Genomic DNA, 22,519 nt, shown 5'->3' with positions numbered 1-22,519 from the left:
ATTACCTTAATGATTTAAATATTTTAACAAAATGACACACACCCCTTCCTCCCAAGAAAAAGGTTTGGGAACTCTATCTGACCCTGTCAGAAATCGAGGGGATATCAATTCGAGAAAACAAGGAATTGAAAAAACAGCAGCTCATTGCATTTTATTTCTGGTGAATTTGTTGTCGATTCCCAAGCATTTCAGTCTTTATCGTGAATAAAGTGTACATTACTTATAGTGCTTCAAGAGTGTATGTGTAGTGATCCATATCAATTTCCTACACTCAGTCACATTCTCAAGTCCTCAGCAGGGAATCATGCTCACGTACAAAGAGTGTATCTTGGCATTTGTAAGAACCTTGGGCCTGATTTAGGGTTGGCGATGGGGTACTCCGACACAAACGTGACAGAAATCCTGTTCGCTGTATTCCAACTGCATTGAATATAATGCACTTGTAATACAGTGAAAGGGAGATCTGTCACATTTGTGACAGAATAATCCATCCACCATACTCTAAATCAGGCCCTTTGTTCCCAAAGAAAGTTACTAAAATCATTTTACCATTTTACTGTAGGAGAAAATACTATCTTGCTAAATTGGAAGAGGTCGGTTATGTTAGCATGAGGTCAAGGAGGAGTGTTGGTTGGGATACAACCATGTTTTTAAATCTTTTCTAAATTCTAATTGGTCAGGTTCTAAGCAGATTTCGGTTGGAAGAGGTTCCATTTTGAGGCTGAAGCAACCAAAAATGCCCTGCCACCAATTGATGTACATCTGACCATGGTAATTTTTAGGAGATGTTTAGCATCTATGTATCTCAAGGAGCGAGACTGAATGTAGCTGTGAAAATGGTTGGATAAAAGAGTATGCATTTGCCCATGGAATTTTTTATGTACAATCTACAGTGTTTAAAAACAATTCACCCTTGAACAGGCAGCCAGTGTAGAGAAGACAGAGGTGAAGAGATAGTGTAACTATTTTCTAAGTTCCAAGAATTGTCTAAGATTATCCTGGCTGCTATGTCTGAAACAACTGCACCTTATGCACCACCATCTTGGGCAACGTTGGGCAAATCTAAATACAGCAACATAAACAAGGTGATGGGTGGAATGCTTGAATTAATCTCATCTATTGGCAATCGGTCAGGGCAGCATTCCAGTGCATCATTTTTCACCCACAGTGCCACCTCCGTTTGGAACCAGCCGTATTCACATCTGTTTTCACCCTGCTCCAGTAAGAACAGTACCGCCCGATCTACCAGGCCAGGTCCTCCCTCAACCATAACATAAGAAACTTAATACCAGTTTCGCTCTGACTTTAGTCAGGTATAGCTTGGTTCTAGCGGCACAATTGGCATAAGAACCACGTTTGGACACCACTGTCACACTTAGGGCAGCAACTGCAACAACAACAACAAGGTGATGGATGGAATGCCTGAATTAATCTCAGCCACTCGGATCCACAATCCAGTCCATCATGTTTCACCCACCTCAGTGTGTTCCCAGCCATATACAAACCAGTCTTGACCCTACTCCAATAGGAACAGTCCAGTCTGAACTGCCAGCCTAGGTCCTCCCTCAGCAAAAACACAAGCAACTCAACAGCAAGAACACAAGCAACTCAAAAATGTTTTCTCATTGATTGGAGCTCTTCAGTCGGGTGTAGCTTGGTTCCAGTGGCACAGTGAGCACGGGAATGATTTGCATATGGCTGGGTCCAAACTGAGGTGTCATGGTGGGGCGGAAAAACAGACTGTGATCCAGCCCCAAGCGATTGCATTATTTTTTGTGGGGAGGGATCATGACTTGGAGACATAGCCTCTAGTGAGCCATGCTACCCCTCCCCTCCCTCAACAATGGTAATAAATTGCATATTACTCTACCAACCTGCATGTGTGATTTATTATGTGTATTTCTTCATATGCAATTACAAGAAACGTATATAATGAGAACTAGAGCACAATCGATTTCACCTGTGCATTGATACATAACCACACTAAAAATACCTTGTCAGTATAAATTCAGTTGTCTGCCCCAGTAAAGTGGCTGCAACATGGAATCTGTGAGGGGGGAGGTTCGGCCTGTACTATAGTAAAAATAAAGTGCATGAATGTCCATTTAGTAGTAAATTTCTTGCAAACGGCTTTATCTACTTTACAAAATGTATTTTCACTGCTTATAATAATCATTAGCAGTGAGCAAAGTTGTTACATTTGTATTTTGGCAAACTTCACAAAGGGCAATGGAAAACTTTGCAATGCCACATAATCAGCAGCGTTTTCACTTTCATACATCAGTGCAAAGAGTGTAACTTTTTCAACAACTGTTGTCACATGTATCCCTTTTACAACTAAAAATAACGTTCTGCATAAGATGCACTTCACAGAAACAGTAGTGTTTTTTATCTCTGAAATGCCCTGTGTAAAGCCCTGGGAAATGTAAACTCTCAAAAAAATGATGCATTAATTTTCCAGCACAAAATTATAATAATAAGCATGTAGCAATTTCAGAATTCAAGGGAGTCTTGACTAGCTTGGATGGATGCTATTTGAGTAAACGTTTTCTTGTTATGTGAGCATAATATTACAAAAACAAACATGAAAAATTTGCAGAATACGAGTTGCTCAAAATTAGTGAAATTTGCATACTCTTATAATGTTTCAATATCCTTGCAGTCTTTGCGTACCCTTTCCTACCAACACGGCATACATTTTAATTCATTGAAGTGAAGTGCACAAGTAGTTTTTTTGGGTTACTTTTGTATAATCTCAAAGGACCAATTGGGCATTACAAAATATTTTCTAGAGGTGTGGCCTCAGACTAAGGAATGCTCTTCCGTTACTTTGGGTAAGAATGCAGCAGATTCCGATATATCCTGTTTGGCTTAATATGTACTCCACAGGATATGTTATGACACTTAGGAATTCCCGTTGAAGTTTTGCAGAATAAAATGTGCTCTATTGCAGAAAAAATAAAACAAGCTTGATGGGACTGGGACAGAAAATATGCCCAGGCACCAAAATTAAAATTGCCCCTTTTAGCGAATCAGACAGTTAAAAAAGTGTCCCACATTTGCCAATCAGAACAGTTTTGAACTTGTAAAGATAAGCTGTATATGTGTTTTGCAAAGATATTGGGGCTGCACGCATTCTTGCTTGCTGTAGGAAATGTTTGTGGCAATACCGGAGAAAACATCGGACCACCAGATCATAAAACAGGCTCACAAACAGCAAAAAAACGGGCTACACACTGACCCGTCAAACCATTCCTATGGGCTCTGCCGACATTCTGACACTGAAAATAATTCACATGTTATGGAGTTCAAGGGTCGTGGCCTCTCACAGCAAGGAACAGTAGTACCCTGTGTGAAGTTTTGTATGTATACACATTTGCTAATAGTGAAATTATTGATAAAATATACTTCAGTACTGGTGAATAATCAGCTAAATAGATATTTTAGGGGCTTGCAAAGGTATAAATGTAGCCCATGAAAAAGAGCAACTTCGAGTGGGTGGGGCTCCCTGTGACAGGAAATATTGGCCACACTCCCTACAATCATCAGATCGAAGGTGCGGTGGAGGCCCTGGGCATGAGATGGTTTGGTGGAGCTCTGGGAAAGGGAGTGCTTAATTTGAGCCCGTGGTGTCCGGTGCTCAGCACCGGCACCTATTTGCCAGCACCAGGACTTATGACAGTCTGCCACATGGTGGCACTGTCTGGCTAATTTAGGTATGAGCACAGCATAAGCTGCTTATTAGTTCAGTTTACATTTACAATAACTAATACGTGCCTCTCAAGCCATTCTTATAGCTTTGGGGGCCTGGAATAGTATGAACTGTCATACTTGTAGGAGTGTAATGGTTAGTAGCTGTGTTTGTACTGTCATTGGCAGTTGGCAGGGGCAAAGTGTGGTGTAAGCTGCAGTGACCCCAGGATGAGAGCCCTTATTCATTTACAAATTAAGCACCAGGGAAAGGGATGGAGCAGAAGAAGGATGCTCAGGACACCAGTCAGGAGAGGTTGCAGAGGACCTGTTGTGAATGAGGCAAGGTGGTTCGGCGTCATGGTATAGAACCTTGTCATGAGATTGAGTAGCAGCAGTGGGGCGACGCACCTCCACCATAGCGGAGGACCCACCCCTGGTGGTTGATGAAATCTTTCCTGATCTAGTGTTCTCACCAACTCAAAACTGAGTGTTATTCAATTGCAAGGGCTGCAGGCTGGTGAACCACTCCTTTAGTGTTTGCCTTTCCTTTGTCCCTTTTTACTACTACGCTTCTCTTTATTTCTTTCTTATTTTCCGATGTCCAGAGTTCCTGACCGCTCTCCAGACAGTGCTGTCCGGTGAAAAGTTCAACTTCTAAATTATTTTATCAATTGCAATCCCATGGGTTCCATGATTGAATGGCGGCCTTTATTATTTTCTTTTATTATTTTAATATATTATGCTTCAGCTTGCAAAACAAATAGCAAAATTAAATTTTACCACAATGAATAGTTTGGGAAAGCCTCATTAATGAGCTTTATCAGTACTTGGCCTTTTTAAAACCATTGCAAGCTGTCCACAGCAAAGCTGTGAGTCTGCTGAATTAGCAACTTTGAAAATCCCTATTCCTTATATACTGCACCATACAGATACGTTGTACGTCATGGGCAAAGAGGGCAATTGCCCAGAATCCCACCTTGCAGGGCCTCTATGGGAAATTGATCTCTGCCTCTCTCTCTCTCTCTCTCTCTCTCTCTCTCCTTTAACCCTCTATTTCTGAAACTCTTTCCTCATCTCTCTCTATAAATACCTCTACCTCTGACTCTTGCTCTGTCTCTACCTATTCCTAACTCAACACTCTCTACCTTTCCACCCCTTTATCTCCAAGCTTGTCTTTTGATCCATCATCCCTCTCCCTTTCTGCTTTCACCCAGTGGCTTAGTAGACCTTGTGCTGCCAGTGGCTGTCCCTGCGTTTGCCGCCCTCTGCGCATGCTGGTGAGGGGGCTGCTGGCGATTCCTGTGATGTCCAACCCGTGACAGCTGCAGGTAAGAGCGAGAAAGGGATGCCACTGCCCCCAAAACGCATGCCCCCTTGCTACGCCACTGTTAATACCCCTATTTTCCTATCTCTTACCACTCTGTGTACCTCCCTCTAACTTCCTCTTATTCTCACCTCCCTTTTTCTCCCTTGCCTCTCCCTTTCCCCTCTCTTTCTCCCTCACATTTCTCTAATTCACCGATCCCTCTCTACCAATCTACGTTGTTGAACCTCAACTCTTTAAACTTTAAGAATGAATAAATCACCACCCTTCTTGATACTTCGTTTCACCTCTCCACCTAGCCCTGACCCCTATATTTATCAGCCTCCACATCTTCTCTCCCCAACATGGGTCAAACCTCGCTCTTTTCTTCAACTCACCTCTTTACTTTTCCTCTCTTTGCTCCTGTCACGCTTTGACCACTACGTTTCTATGTTCCTAAACCCTCTCTCTCTACAGCACCTCTCTTTACCCCACCTCTCGCTTTCAAATAACTTCTTGCTACCCATCACTCCCCACCTCTCTCTCATTACCTCACCTTTCTGTACACCACTCTCTTTGTCTACCTCTACATTTGTACTTCTATACCCCTCTCTGTTCCTCTCCTTTATCTCTCCTCCTTGCCCCTCCCTCTCCACCTCACTCCTCCCTCTCTCCACCTCACTGATTTGCTTCCATCTCATCTCCATGTATCACTTATTAATCTACCTCACCTCATTCTTAATCTGATTTCTCTCTTTACTTGGCCTATCTATCGCTCTCTCATCTCTCCACAAGTCACCTCCTGCTGCCTTTCTCTAACCCCTCTGCTAACCCTCCTTCCTCCCTTCCTCATCAAGCTACATTGCTTCTCTAACTCACTTCTAACTCATTCCCACATCTATTTGTATCTGACCTCTCTCGTTCTCTCCCAGTTTCTTTTTCGCACTACCTCTCAACACCTACATTTTCAATTTACTTTATCATTTTTAGGTCCCGCCTACGCAGCGCGCATGCGCTGAATAGGAAAAAGACCTGTAGCAATGGCTACGGGGTTTGTCCCAAAAACATGCACGCGTTGCATTGCCTTCAATGGCAACGCGTGCACGTTTGCGATTACCTTGTGGGAGCAAGCAGGTGGCGCCATATGGTATCAATTATTGCGCCTTACTGCCCGCTCCCGCAAGAGAATAGTGCAGGCCCCTTTCTCTCGCCCCTCCACCTGCTGCCGCACTAGGCGCGCGTGCGCTTGTCTTAGATTTCTGGCCTGCCAAAAGTAAGCTTAATGTCCTTGAAGTCTCTATTGAGCACGAGTGTGATCTTCAGTGTACTTATTATTTCACTACCTTCAGGAACTTTTGCCTCCCTCAGACACTTCTTTTTTTGGAAGGGGTAGCGGGGCAAGGCATGTTACTGACTTCAGTTTCCCTTTCCTCATACTATATCTTTGATGAAGAGGGATATTCAAATTGGACATTAGCTACCAGTTCTGTGCATAGGCACAGAGAAAAATTCCAGTTTCTCCAAAAGCATTCAGAGGTGTTAGTCTAGCCTGTGCCATGGTTGAGTACTGCTTCAAAGGAGCATGCATGGTGTTTGCCAATGCACTGTTTTAAAAGCAGTGCTGTTGGCCCTTTAAGAATGCTGCATGGTCTGTGCTCCGTTCTTCCTGGAGATGTTCCCATAGGCTAAGTAAGGCTGCTTCTCTTCCATGCAACAGAGGGGACCCTGACTGACGGAGCTCCGGGAGGAAGTGCTGTTTAGCATTTCTGCAACTACTCCTTTTCCACTTATTTCAATAGTTTTTTTTTACTCTCTTGAGATGTGCACAATGTTAGATGATAATTACTCTATCTAGTAGGGTCCCGCTGTTATTATATGACTGCAAATTGGAAGGCATTGGTACCATGAAGCACGCTCTATGGGATTCATCATTATTGGGGAAATTGTGAGCACTCCTGGAACAAATGTTTTACACGGATTCTGAAACAAAGACTTGTTTTTCTGGCACTTAGAAATGTGAAAGGTATTCCAAATTATTGAACCCAAAGCTACTGCTAAATGTTGCCTTTCTTTGGGGGTTGGTTTGTAAGGCTCAAAGCGGTTGGGGCTTTGTTATACTGCTTGATCATGTATATCCGAGACCCGCCTGCCATCCTGTGAATACTTTTTTAAATTAACCCTTTATTCCTGTAGATATTCATTTAAGAGCACCAATACCTTCAACAATGTTGTCCTACTTCCTGGGACTTAGGATCAGATAAGCATCAGCTTCCCGAAGAATGATTTATTATTGTGGGCAAATGCATATGTCTGTAGTTCCTAACATCCAACAATTTACCAAGGATTGACCAAGAATTAAGGGAGTCACTCCTGCGTTGTGCAGATTGTAACATTAATAGAAGATTCTGTCAGTCAAATGACTTTCACAGGTGGAATTGTTTTTAGGACTTGAAAAAACCACAATGTCTCGCATGAATAAGTAGACTGTAACATTTTAGAATTTATACAGTTTTAGTTATCAACTGAAATTGTTCACAAAATGCCTAAAAGTGAAGGGTTAAAAGAGCCTATCTCCTCAATTATAATATACATTTTTCTGTTGTTATGTCATGCATTGATGGGTCTTTCGTGGTTTATGATGTCACTAAGCACATATTACCGAGAGACTTACAATCTTTAATAATTTATGCAATTTCAGTGATTGTTCTTGAGTGATTACTTGGTGGTTTTTGCTATTCGAGTTCTCAAAAGCAATCTTGAGCGCTACCTTTTTTTGGGCATTGTCATATTGCACCAAGGCTTTCCATCTATTACTGTAAATTAAATCCTGACCCTACTCGCCACTAAAGAGCCTCCATTCAAGGTGTAGCATCTTAGAGCCTTGGTTCTAAGCACAGGCACTGCTCGGAGTCTCTACTAAGTGCCTTCTTCCAGACAGTCGACCCACAGGGCTTCTGTAAATAAATGCTCTCTGGTTTTCCCCAGACAAGGTGTGAAATAGTCTGCTCTTTTAGACACTCTCACAGGCACTCTCTCACAGACTCTCACAGACACTCTCTTAGAGACACTCTTGCACAGACACTTTCGCACAGACACTCTCTCACAGATGCTCACAGACACTCTCTCACAGACTCTCTCACAGACACTCTCTCACAGACTCTCACAGACACTCCCAGACTCTCACAGACACTCTCTCATAGACTCTCACAGACACTCTCTCATAGACTCTCACAGACTCTCACAGACACTCACTCACAGACACTCTCTCACAGACTCTCACAGACACTCTATCACAGACTCTCACAGACACTGTCTCACAGACTCTCAGACACTCTCTCACAGACTCTCACAGACACTCTCTCACAGACTTTCACTCTCTCACAGACTCTCACTCTCTCACAGACACTCTCTCACAGACACTCTCTCACAGACTCTCACAGCCACTCTCTCAAAGACACCCTCTCACAGACTCTCTCTGACAGACTCTCTCACAGACACTCTCTCGCAGACTCTCTCACAGACACTCTCTCACAGACTCTCACAGAAACTCTCTCACAGACACTCTCTTATAGACTCTCACAGACACTCTCTCACAGACACTCTCTCACAGACTCTCTCACAGACACTCTCTCACAGACTCTCACAGACACTCTATCGCAGACTCTCACAGACACTGTCTCACAGACACTCTCTCACAGACTCTCACTCTCTCACAGACTCTCATAGACACTCTCTCACAGACACTCTATCACAGACACTCACAAACGTACACTCTCTTACAGACACTCTCTCACAGACAATCTCTCACAGACACTCTCACAGACACTCTCACAGACACTCTTACAGACTCTCTCTCACAGACTCTCGCAGACACTCTCTCATAGACACTCTCACAGACTCTCTCACAGACACTCTCTCACAGACACTCTTGCACAGACACTCTCACACAGACTCTCACAGACACTCTCTCAAGACTCTCTCACAGACCCTCACAGACCCTCTCTCACAGACTCTCACAGACACTCACAAACGCTCACAGTCTCTCACAGACACTCTCTCACTGACACTCTCTCACAGACACTCTTACAGCCTCTCTCACAGACTTTCACAGACACTCTCTCACAGACACTCTCACAGACTCTCTCACAGACTCTCTCACATACTCTTTCACTCTCTCACATACTCTCACAGATACTCACTCACAGACTCTCACAGACACTCTCTCACAGGCTCTCTTTCACTGGCTATCACTGGCTGACTCTCACTGACTGACTGACTCTCGCTAAAAGACTGACTCTCGCTAAAAGACTGACTCACTCTCACTGACTGACTATCTCACTGACTCACTCACTTTCACTGACTGACTCACTCACTCTCTCACTCTCATTCACTCTCACTCACTGACTCTCCCTCCCACTGACTGACTCTCCCTCCCACTGACTGACTCTCCCTCTCACTGACTGACTCTCACTCTCACACTGATTCTCACTCTCTCACTGACTGACTGACTCTCACTCTCACTGACTGACTGACTCTCTCACTGACGGACTGACTGACCTTCACCCTCCTGGTATTTATGCCCCCATAACAAAAAAACACAACAAGCAACCATTGGGACAGGCAGATACAAGTTGCCAGCATTGAAAGGACAAAAAAAACTCAAGACATTATTTTTAATACTTTTTTAATATGGTTGTTTAGTTGTACATAATGCTTTTTTGGTCATATCTAAGGTAACAAAAATGCTTCTGACACTTCTTTATTATAACTTTTCTGCATGATGCAAACTTCTGTACAGCACAGTTTAAAGACATAGGTAAAGTCAATATCTCTGGCTAAACACTTATAAGTTCTCAAAGGCGAGAACAATTGGCTATGCCAATGCTTGTTACCAATGTTACCTATCCACATTTCCTCTAATTCTGCTTCTGTTACCTCTGCCTACTGCTCTCACGACCTTACTCCTGTTTCATGAACTCCTGCTCTACCTACTTTTCAATCTATTGTTTCCTCCCTCATCTCTTGCTACCTCTTTCTTGTTATGCATCTTTCTTAGCTCATCTCCACCACAACACTGTCCATTTCACTCACACTCTATCTCTTTGTCAACCTCACCTCCCTTTATCTTCCTCATTCATTTATCTATTTTGACTCTTTTCTCTCCACACACATCTCTCTCGCTACTCTAGAAATCTCTTACTCTGCTGGTCTCTTCGCTTCTTTACCTGAACCTTTTATTATCATATTTCTTACCTTACCCTTCTCTCTTCCTTATCACTTTCTCTTTCTTCAATTCTCTACACTTCTCAGTATTTTACTTTTCTGCCTATCCACCTCTCTCTGCTGCATCTCATCTCTCTTTCTATTTTAGCTCTGTCCAACTCACCCTTATTTATACATTTCCTTTTCCTCATCTCACACTTTCTATACCTCCCTACCTTATTCTAAAACATTACCTACCTCTCGATTTCTACCTACTTCTTAACTTTCTAGATCTTTCTTCCTGGCCACCTTACCTTTCTCTTTCTTCCTTTCATGTCTCTCTATGTCCTCTATCACTCTACCTCCTCTATCTCGACCTTCTATCTCCCTCTTTTTTACTTCTCTCGCCATCCCATTCTCATTACCTCTCTGCATCTTATCTCACACATCTACTCAGCAGAGCCAATGGAGACTGCCTAACTGTATATATATGTGTATATATATATATATATTACAGCTCCCCTGACACAAAGCCAGAAAACCAGCACTCCCAGTAAATGAAACCACTTTGGTTTATTGCACACAAACAGAAAAACGCGTTTCGGCTTTTGCCTTCGTCAGTTATATATAGTACACAGTGTTCGTTAGGACCACTCCTTTATTCCATTCAATACGTATCCCAGAATACCTACAGCCTATCAGGAGGCAACTAATGGCAACCTATCAGGAGGCGATTAACGTTATTGAATGGAATAAAGGTGTGGTCTTAACAAACACTGTGTACTTTGCGGAATTAAGCCTTTGAAGAAGAAATCATTTCGAAACGCTTCGGCTGCCTGAGACGTGTCTGTGGGTGTGTGGATGTACACCGTGGCTTGAGTGCTTCCCGAACCTGTGGGGAACTTGGAGCTTTCATTTGTTACGCGGCAACCCAGCTGTAAGGGGAAGCACCACCACACAAAGGCAGGAGCAGCGGGCCAGCGAACTGGAAATCTTGTCCGGCTCTGTATGGAGCCATGGCACCTATAATTTACCACGCACGCCACAGGGCCCATTGGAGGGTCTTTTAATGTAATTCCGCATGCAACTTGTACATGGTGGACTACGTATCCCAGAATACCTACAGCCTATCAGGAGGCAACTAATGGCAGCCTATCAGGAGGCAATTAACGTTATTGAATGGAATAAAGGTGTGGTCTTAACGAACACTGTGTACTTTGCGGAATTAAGCCTTTGAAGAAGAAATCATTTCGAAACGCGTCGGCTGCCTGAGACGTGTCTGTGGGTGTGTGGATGTACACCGTGGCTTGAGTGCTTCCCAAACCTGTGGGGAACTTGGAACTTTCAGTTGTTACACGGCAACCCAGCCGTAAGAGGAAGCACCACCGCACGAAGGCAGGAGCAGCGGGCCAGCGAACTAGAAATCTTGTCCGGCTCTGTATGGAGCCATTGCACCTATAATTTACCACGCACGCCTCAGGGCCCATTGGAGGGTCTTTTATTATAATTCCGCATGCAACTTGTACATGGTGGACTACGTATCCCAGAATGCCTACAGCCTATCAGGAGGCAACTAATGGCAGCCTATCAGGAGGCAATTAACGTTATTGAATGGAATAAAGGTGTGATCTTATGAACACTGTGTACTTTGCGGAAGTAAGCCTTTGAAGAAGAAATCATTTCGAAACACGTCGGCTGCCTGAGATGTGTCTGTGGGTGTGTGGATGTACACCGTGGCTTGAGTGCTTCCCGAACCTGTGGGGAACTTGGAGCTTTTATATATATATAAAGTGCCGCTCATTGTTGGACATTCCCCAAGGAGCGTGATATATATATAGATATATGTCGGTAGTGAAAGTCAGGTGCCTGTAATTAATTTTCACCGCGCACGCCCATACCATTAAAAACTGTTGGGGAAAAAAAGCTGCTTTGTCTTAGAGTGCCGCTCATTGTTGGACATTCCCCGAGGAGCGTTATATATATATATATATATATATATATATATATATATATATATATATATATATATATATATATATATATATATATATATATATATATCACAAGTTACCCAAGGCGGAGCGCACTCCCTAACCAGCACTCTCCAGAAAGAGGGAGAACCAGGCACAACCGGCGTTCCTCAGAGCCTGACGCCTTTCGGGCTCACGCCCTTCCTCAAATGCTCTCTGCTCTCCAAATGGCCGCCAGCAACAAGAACACCAGTATTTCTCCAATCTTTATTCTGCAAAACAGATCAGGTGAGTCTGCAAAATCAAAGTGCAATCTGGGAACGGTAGTCCTTCATAATAAAACCCAAGTGGGCTCGGTGGCAGCCATCTGACAAAATAGTCCATAATCACGGGTGTGTCTTGATGTTAGCCCTTGTTCAAATCTTGTGCCAAAAGATCCAAATTGCTGAATCAGCCCTTAGCAGTGGAAGCACTCAAATTTGCGGCTGTACGCCCCCGGCCAGGTCGGCCATAATACACAAAGTCCACAAGTTACCCAAGGCGGAGCGCACTCCCTAATCAGCACTCTCCAGATAGAAGGAGAACCAGGCACAACCGGTGTCCGCAGAGCCTGATGCGTTTCGGGCATACGCCCTTCCTCAAAGGCTCTCTGCTCCCCAAATGACCACCATCAACAAGAACACCAGTATTTCTCCCATCTTTATTTGACAATACAGATCAGGTGAGTCTGCAAAATCAAAGTGCAATCTGGGACCGATAGTCCTTCATAATAAAACCCAAGTGGGCTCGGTGGCAGCCATCTGGCAACATAGTCCATAATCACAGGTGTGTCTTGATGTTAGCCCTCGTTCAAATCTTGTGCCAAAAGATCCAAACCGCTGAATCAGCCCTCAGCAGTGGAACCGCTCAAATTTGTGGAGGCTCGGCATGGTTGGCACTCTGTTAATCCTATGCTTAAAGACTTTGCTGTAGAAATGGCAAAAGACTTTGTCCCTTTCTATTTTGCCATGGATGGCACTGTGCTAATCCTATACTTAACAACTTTGATAGAAAAGCAGATATTTGAGGTGAGCAAGTGAGGAGTGTCACTGGTGTTGCAGGATGCTCTGTTCAGGAGCTGCTCTCCATCTTAACTTGGGAACTACCCAGAGTTTCCTGCTTCTTTATTTGCTTAAATAATGCAGCACTCTATGTCTGCAAGGGTATTGTTTTTACTTTATTGGGGGCTCCCTTGTGCCTGGACAAAGCAAAACGTTTCTGAGGAGCTATAATGACAGCGAAACATGTGTCAGAGGTTGCTTTTATTCATATATTTATTTATATATATATATATATATATATATATATATATATATATATATATATATATATATGTATATATATGTGTGTGTGTGTGTCTGTGTGTGTGTGTCTGTGTGTGTATGTATTTATATATAAAGTCTGGGCGGTGAGCTCCGCTCCTGTAGTTTATGGACTTTTCCACACTCCGTGGAGCTCGCAGAGTTCAGAAAAACACCGCTCTGCATAGCGAGCGTGAGCAAGGTAAACAAATCTTACTCCAGACCACCTCCCGACGAGATTTCTCAATGCAGGCGGTTGCAGATGATCGCTACCGCTCCAGTTGAGAAACCTTCCGTTCGCGTTGAGGAAGCTGCCGCCCAAGTAGAACATCTACTCGAGCGGCAGAAAGAAGAAGCGCCCTCTTGTGCTGCATGTGGTTCCTTTCACTCTGATTTTACAGCGCAGGACAAACACCCAGCGCAAAAAATCAGCGCGGGTGTCACAATGTAGTGCACTCTGCCGCTCAGCAGAACTCCGCAAACTGCGCCCAGGCCTACATAATACTTGTGGGTGGAGCCATAGGGGGCTTCTGAGATTTGCTTACACAATAGGCTTCGAGGGACCTTTATGTCTGTTTCAAAGGGATCTAACTACATTTTTGGTCCAGTGATAGTCCAGTAGGTTTTTTGCACACGTAGGTCTTTGCACCTGTGTAAACTTTGAATTACAGCCCAAAAACGCTTGGAAGTGGATTTGACTAGTGTAAATATATTTTCATACTATTTTCTGTATTGTTTAGATCCCTATAGTTTGAGGATAAAGATAGAGTACACCTCTAAATCACCTTCAGTTTTGGGTGGAACTCATCAGTTTTATGTGCTCCCTTTTCAGAAATTTTAACATAAGCCGATGTTGTTTGGCATAAAGTGCGTTTGAATTAGTGGAAATTGGGTAATAAATCGAAAGCTGTTCCGAACAGGGATCAGGGAGCCTCGAAATTGTCTTGCTCAGGGCACCAAAAACCCTCAAGAAGACACTGTCTCCATGCTACCCTTTTGACGTTTCTAAACTGTAAACAGCAGATATTACTAGCACGTTAACTAATTTTATAATTAATTTCGTTTATACGAGCGCATTGCACGTGCGTGCTCTTTCCTACAGGTGACCGGAGAGACTCTTTTTACAAGCACAGAAGTATAAAATGCCAGTTTTTCCGTTGGTTATTTCATTTTTACAGATGTTTAATTTTGTGTAGTCGTATAATAGTCAGCAGTCTTTAGAGGCGCATTTATTGGTGAAAACCAGACCCAGAGAGTCGCATTCGCAGCTTAAAGAGGCTTCACACTGCGCCTAAGAATTAATTAATTAATCGAATCTGTGTGCCTTCATCTTCAGAGGTAAGGCAGAGGCTGAGCGAGCAGTCGGCGTATGACAGCAGAGCTACGGCCCCCGCTCATAAAACATACAATGTATTCAAAAAGACCTCAGGGTGTACTCATCAATGGGGGCAGGCAAATGTATGCGCGCGCTGTGATCGCGTGGCGCGGAGGGTTCATGTAAAAAGTTCTTAATTAGTCCCCGAGTGGCTACCGTAGAAGGGATGATAAGAGGTTGCCGCGGTTGGAATTTGCGACGGGGGGTCTTACTCCTTTGTTTCTCACTGCAAGGCATCCAAGCCTCGGTGTCTATCTTTTGTATGGGGAGCGGAACCTATTAGCGGCTAAAAATGCGTTATCTCTCGTCACAACATCAAGAACAGTTTAAAATGGGTGTTTAAAAAAGAATGTAATACATAGCCTTGCTTGCCATGAATCAGAGCGCGTATACCAATGCAAGGCACACTCTCCTCTATTGTGGGGGGCGCCCCTCCTCAAAAACAGGTACATAGATTATAGTGCTTAATTTGAGCCGGAGGTTTCCGGAACTTGGCACCACCACTTAGTTCTCAACACCAGTGCTTGCGACAGTCTGCCACAAGGTGGCGTTACCTGGCCAATTTTGAGATGACCACAAAAACAGTTAACTATTAATTAACCCTTTGTGTGCCGGTTCCGTCACGAGCCTCGGGTGGGCTGTGCTGGTGACGGAACGGTTCCGTCACGGCCCGCTCGCCGCGCCTGCGGGGCGCGAATTCCGTGCCTGCGCTGACGTTCTAAAGAGCGGGCGGGGCTGTGACGGAACCGTCCCGTCACAAGCACAGCTCACCCGAGGCCCATGACGGAGCGGTTCCGTCATGAGTACGGGAGCGCCGCGCGGCCCCGCCTCCCCCTTAGCGCTGCGGCGGAATAGCCGCCGCAGCTAAGGGGTTAAATGTACATCAACAATGGCTACTACCTGCCACCTAAGTCATTCTTATAGTTAAGGGGACAAGAAATAGTCACAATTGTCACACTTGTAAGAGTGTGTTGGTTAGTAGTTGTGTTGTTACCATCATTGGCAGGTCTGGCAGGGGCTATCTGTGATGTCAGTTACAGTAGCCTCCTGATGTAAGCCAGAGCACGAAATATTTTTTTTTACAAATTAAGCACTAGATAGAGGGGCTTTTGACCGGCCCCCTTCTTCCGTTGGCCTGTTCAAATGTCATTCATATTTTGCTTCCACCAGCCAGAGCAACGTTGGTCATCCCACTTCTATTGGCTGCCTTGCACTAATTTGACCTGATCACATGTAACCAGTTGCTGAAAAGAAGTGCACGTTTTAACTTTTTAATTTATTTACAAATGTGTCTGCCACCTATCAACAGCAGCATTTTTACTTTTTTTATGTCTCAATTTTTAGTTTCCGTTGCATACGCTTGTAAAAAGTAGATAAACAAATACATATAAATAACACGTCACTCTTTAGTGCTAAATAGGGGGGCATACTATTTCTAAGCTCTGACAGTGTGTGCATGCCAATGTACCGGTACCTAGCGGTTTGCCCAATATCACATGGTGGTGTCAGCTAAATAAACTGTGATTGTCACTCATCTGCCTTGGTTCCAGTTGCAACAGCCTACTGCTTAACCTAGACCATGTTTGAGCTTCCTCTCCTCGTACCACACGCCACCCCCACACCCCCACACCCCCACTCGGCTCTCAGTGGCAGCCAAGCTCTCGAACAGGTCAAATGCAGGAGCGGGGTCCAGTCTCAGTTTGAAAGGCGAACAGAGAACGAGCAATGAAGCAGAATGGAAGGGTGTGAAATATGGATCCATTAAATAGGGGGGGGGGGGGAATTTTGGTATGGGTTAGTAAGTGAGACCCACACTGACCACTCATGTCATGCGCACCACAATACGGACTCTCTCTTGCTCACAATATTAGCTATTTTTACATAACGCGTGGGCGGAATCTAGACATATGAAAGCATCAATGTGCACTGGTAGGACTCAAAACTCTAGCAAGCAGGTTACACAACATTATCTAACTAAGTGCACAAGAACTCTAGCCAACCTTATTTTTTCTACTATGATTATTGATATCAATACTTAATCAAAATGTCAATTTACATTGACAGTGCCATTGTTAATTAATATGTAGACAACTAGACCACACATAACCAGGTAATTTGTGTCGCTGTTTTTAAGTGCATAGGACATCCACATATAAGGAGTCGAGGTGTGGTATTCGACACTAACAAACACAAGAGGCTTTAAAAATCCTAATATATGTAACGCAATACATAGGCAGAAGTTCTTGGTAGAATTGCTAAATAGGATCCTTTGGAAATCTCACTGGCATATATTGACAGTTACCACTGAAGGGGAATCTGTGTGAGGGGTGTGCAAAACAGGCTCAGAAGGGCAAGGCCCCTGCTAGATTATCAGGACATGTCATTGGTTTCTATTTTGATTGATTGCATGTACATATTTGTTGCCTGGCTGTTCTGAAAACATGGTTCGACCGCTCTTGGACCTAAGTTGGACACCACTGTTTTATGGAATAGGAAATGTGACAGATAGGACATCACTTGTCTGCCAAAGAACACTGTTGTGACATTCGCTGCTATCTGCAAAGCACATTTTTCATCAATGTCATCACAGTCCTTAATTCGCAGTCGAGCACTTGGTGTCCACTTCGTAGTAAAATCTAGCACACTACAAAGGTTGTAACAAAGCCGGCCTGATGTTTTAACGTATACAATGTACACAGGCTTTTTTTTTTTAATAAGACACTTGTACAAGAATAAAATTACTTATATGTAATATCCGCTACGGAATACCGATATTGGCTGTGTCAATCAGATTTTGAACCTGGGAATTAATCACCATTCTTATTATGTGCACACTTCTTTGGCTTGACTTCATAATTGAGGGGCAGGTAATTAACAGGCGTTAATGCCCACTGTAGAGGGGGAACACACTTCAATGCATATGATTGCTCTATTTATCATTAACTGTAATCTCGAGTTTAGTTTTAATTCTTTTTGTTTTCAATTATGAATTTGAGATCATGAGTACAAATTATTTGGCCTGAATGATAATACCAGTCTTAACAATATTAAAGTCTCCATTGTAGATTTGTGGAAAAAAGTAATTAAAACCAAAATTTAGGTGCAGGTCAAAGGGCATCCCGAATCTCCGACACTGCTCTCCGCCTCGAGGGCATGGACATTATTATATGGAGATCATTAGTCACTGAAATACAGATTTTTTGACGGATTCTCGTAGAGAAAATTATTTTGGCAGCCACTGGAGTGTACCAGATGGCCCATTACCAGGGGGTAGGCCTGTGAGAGCCTCTCCGAGTCATTTAGAAAACGTCAAACAGAAGCAAGAACCCTGTCAATTTTTATTGGAATTAACTACATCCTAGTGTGGACACAGGTTTCACCTTGGGTCAGAAAAATGAATACAGAGAGATATGAATTGCGTAATATAGCAGGTTAAAGAGGATTCTGCCTCGGGGGGCTCATTTGCTGGCAATGTATTACCGACCTGTGTTTTAGCAAATTTCACCCTTCCCCTTTGTGCTGTATCAGGACCATTGACCTTGCTCGAAATGTATTGGAGTCTAATTGACTCGAGGTGTATGCAAGGAGTTCAGCAGTGTTGCACGCTTAAGACCACATTTGATGAAGTCCCCAGAAAATAAGGCCCAGGTTGCTGCATATTCAGCAGCATGTAAAGTAGAATGTTATCTGGAGAGACAGGTATTCTGTTGTGGTAGACTGCTTTGGTAAACAGCAATTAAAATGCAACTCAGCCATTTTTCATCTTGTTTTTCTCCTCCCATGTAGATGTCAAGAACCTTGAGAACTTCCAGCTGGTGGAGGGTGTTCATGAACAGGTGAACTCGGCTCTGCTGGACTTTACCATGTGCCACTACCCGCAGCAGACAGACAAGTTTGGGCAGCTTCTCCTCCGGCTACCCGAGATCAGGGGCATCAGCATGCAGGCCGAGGAGTACCTCTATTACAAACACCTGAACGGGGATGTGCCGTGCAATAACCTCCTCATCGAAATGCTGCACGCCAAGCGAGCTTAGCGCACGACCACAAGAGCTGGTACTTTTGCAAGACGAATACTCTGAGCTGCTCCAGGCAATGCCCTTAGTAAAAGGAAACTGGCTGTAAGACTATGCGAATGGTGTGGAAATCAAATACTTAATACTAATAAGTGATGTATCAGGGTATTTGTAAGGCAAACTGTGAATCACAAGCTGTTCATTCTCAGAGACTTTGGTTGGATGTTTGACTCAGTGTGGCAAGTGATGGAACAGTTCTTGTAGATCAAAGTGGATTATTTCCACTACCAAGGAACAAAATAAAGAAACACACTTGTGCTGTAAATTGAATCATGTGGAGAACCTGGCAGTGCACTCAATTGTCTCTGTAGAGCAAGACCAACTGGACCCACAATGCACCCCACCATCATCTGCGCCATACCTCAAAAAACCAGAACACGTTCCATCGAGTGGTGTGCTACCTTTTCAGGAAATTTGAATTATTACTAAAAGGCGGCAAAAATGTGTTCACTTTCTCAATGTAGTTCGTTTTCTATGTCAGTTCTTCAAGGACATCTTCTAGTATTTTGAACCATAAAAAACATTCATGTTTCAATCTCTTTTTAGGTGTCTGTTAAGAGAACACTCCTCTTCTAGCTCATACAAAAATACAATGCCTAATTGCAGAGATAGACCTAAGATCAAAATAAACAAAGTATATTTATAATGCTACGGTGTTGGTCTGATATGGGACATAAGCAGCATCCAAAATTTGTTTAGCAGCCTCTTTAGTCAACTTCAAATTGACGGTGTGTGTTACCCGAAGTTGAACTCAAAACCTACACAAGTACATGAATTATATATAAGAATATGTTTTGGTATTGCAGAATTGTTTCCTTCATAATCATCAACGAAATTGCTTGTCACTCCGTCAGTAATAAAGATAATTTGGTATTTTGTCTCAGTATAGGTACTGTTTATTTAACCAACAAAGAAAATACAAAGGGCCTTATTTATGAAAGCCTTGCGCCACCGGTGCGTCACTTTTTCCCATGTTAAAAGTGACACACCGGCGGCGCAAGGCCTTCATAAATAAGGCCCAAAGATGGTAAGGTAGATTAGCTGTTTGATCACCATGGTAAATTTGCAAAGAAGTGTTCGTCCCTGAAAAGCTATTGTACAATACCATTTTTATACTTATTTATTGGGGAAATGTAACATTTGGTTATTGCAAACAGATATTAAGATATTGCCAGCACATAACGTCATGCAGAAAATTATGTTAATAGAAAGTTAAAACTTCAAAAATAATTCTATATTAATGTATAAATCATTACATTTCAGCTGTTAGCAATGATCACAAAATCTACCAACTTAGCAGAACAACTGAGGTAGGAAGAGCACTGTTTACTTTCTTCCTTTCAAAGCAGCCTTGTGCGCCAGTGTTGAAATCGGGAGCATATGTCTACAAGAGCCATGCTTTTCTCTCACCACAGGAAAGTTACATACATCTTGGTGTCTACACACTCTTAGGGAACTTTAAAAGGCTGGCCCAAATATGCTTTAGCAGTAACATTTGTTGAAGGGTGGCTGGCTTTGGAAAGCTAAGATTTGTACAATGGAAACCACACAGAATAAGAAAAAAGTCATAAGGAGAAAAGAGTGAAGATGTTCCAGTCCATACGAAGTAGATGTAAGACTGTGATAAATCACATTTTGGAGAAGGACTAATAATTGCATTTCTGTCAGGAAACAAAGATATCAGTATTATAACATATCATACCATGGTTTGGAAGTCTTGCCTTATTTCATTCTCCAGAAAGTTAACTTTTCAAGTGTGAATTAGTGTATTTAAAAAAAATGAAGTATTAGTACTTTAAATTCAGATATAACATAGTGTTTACATGCATTACGTCCTGTGGGAAAGAACTGTGATAATACAAATTGCAAAGCAATGATTTCTTTAATTTTCAGTTTTTTTGATTGGTAATTTTTTTACCAGTACTTAATTATGTCGAGAGACACTAAAATCAAGAAAGAAATCTCATTTAGATTTTTTTTATTTTTTGACTGTACAATCACTTGTAGAAAGTTTATACAATTCTTCAGCCCCTTCATATTTCGTGAGGATTTATGCAATGGTTTATTTTTATTGTATATCATAGTTTCATTGTAGATGGATACAATGCTAATTTATTATTCATTGGTTTCACCTTTATGTAAGATATATCCAGAATGAAGAAGCCAAATATATGTGTTTACTGTAGCATGTCTTCAAGTTAGTGGAACATAGTTCAGGGACGTACAACCATCTTTAAAAATTGGAATAATTTCCTCAAATAAATGTTTGTAAATCTTTATAATCATCAATGTACTTTATTTAAAATCTATTGTAAATTATGAGACTTGCTACTTCCAGTGTTGAAGTGAACCTAAAATTCATTGTTCTGTTGTAAAATATTTGTAAGCATTGTACAGTAACATTGTATACCAAAGACATCAATTATAACTTCTGTGTTAGACCAAAACAAGCTATTTTATGACTTGTGTTAAACTGCTGCCACACATTTCTCTATGCTTAGATACACACCACATACATTCTCGCCTCTTCAGCTCATACAGTACATGTTTCTTCCAATAATTTGGCTTTGGAAAACAAGTGAAACTATTTTGACAAATTTATTGACAACATGTTAAAAATATTGCCAGACTACTGTGCACCAAATCCATCTTTTACAATGATACATTTACATCTGAACTAGAGTTACCACCAGATAACACATCCCAATAGAAATGTGAGCCACTTGGCCAAAATAATTAGCTCAACAAACACTTTATGTTGTCCATGTGATTGTGATGTAAAAAAAAAAGTCTGAATCGCCTTTTTTGTTCATGGCAAAACTCTATTACACTGATGGAAGTCTATTAAACATGGAAATGTGAGTTGTTGTCTACAGATCACAATGATCTATGTACAGGGCTAAATAAAAATACAATAGTATAAAAGATAAGCAGCAGTGTCAATTTTTTTATTGCTATTGTGGTGTTTGTGAGAGTGATCTTGCACTGCAGGTACAAGACACATGCTGAGGAATCAGACCTGGTTTATCTCTCATCAATAGCATGCAGATCACGTTTCCCTGTTTTGTTTGGCAATGTGCAAATTAGCCACACTTGCCCCACCATGATAGAAATTCCAGCCCATTACCACACCTTCCCTAATGTGTTCAGTTAGTGGCACATGAGTTTACCAAATACTGACTAATTCTTTATGGAGAAAATTCCAATTTCAGTTGCATCTTGGAACAAATTAATGTGTCTCAAGTCATATTTCGGTTTAATGACTATGGCTCTTCAACTTGTAGAATGTTGTTTGCTTATCCACAGGGAAAGTACACTCCAGTATCTCAAGATATAATCTCTGAAGAAGGTCAAACGTAGACCGTATGGTTAGGGGTAGTACCCCTTGAAGTGGTGCGTCTTCAGCTTTTAAAAACATTGTAGTTGAGTCAGTGCTGATCTGATGCCTATAAGGATGCAGCACTCATCACCGCCACATATGACATCCTCATGATCCTTAACAGAGGATATTCGGCAGCCCACATTTCCCTGGACCTCTCTGCAGCATTTGACATGGCCTCACA

General features: G+C 42.4%; 1 protein-coding gene across 4 annotated transcripts in view; it reads left to right on the top strand.

Moving 5' to 3' along the window:
* NR5A2 (nuclear receptor subfamily 5 group A member 2) overlaps positions 1–21,881 on the top strand; it is a 354,769-nt gene extending 332,888 nt beyond the window's left edge. For 3 of the 4 annotated variants that reach the window (XM_078641017.1, XM_078641008.1, XM_078641014.1), the window contains one exon: positions 18,670–21,881. In XM_078641017.1, the coding sequence (XP_078497143.1) occupies positions 18,670–18,917 (248 nt within the window). In that variant the 3' untranslated portion in view covers positions 18,918–21,881. The remainder of the gene's footprint in view (positions 1–18,669) is intronic. The other variant, XR_013594278.1, reaches the window with a different exon arrangement.
* Positions 21,882–22,519: the final 638 nt, after the last annotated feature.

This window comes from Lissotriton helveticus, chromosome 1_1 (assembly GCF_964261635.1).
Source record: "Lissotriton helveticus chromosome 1_1, aLisHel1.1, whole genome shotgun sequence".
Classification (NCBI taxonomy): Eukaryota; Metazoa; Chordata; class Amphibia; order Caudata; family Salamandridae; genus Lissotriton; species Lissotriton helveticus.
This window is presented reverse-complemented; position numbering and strand designations above follow the sequence as displayed.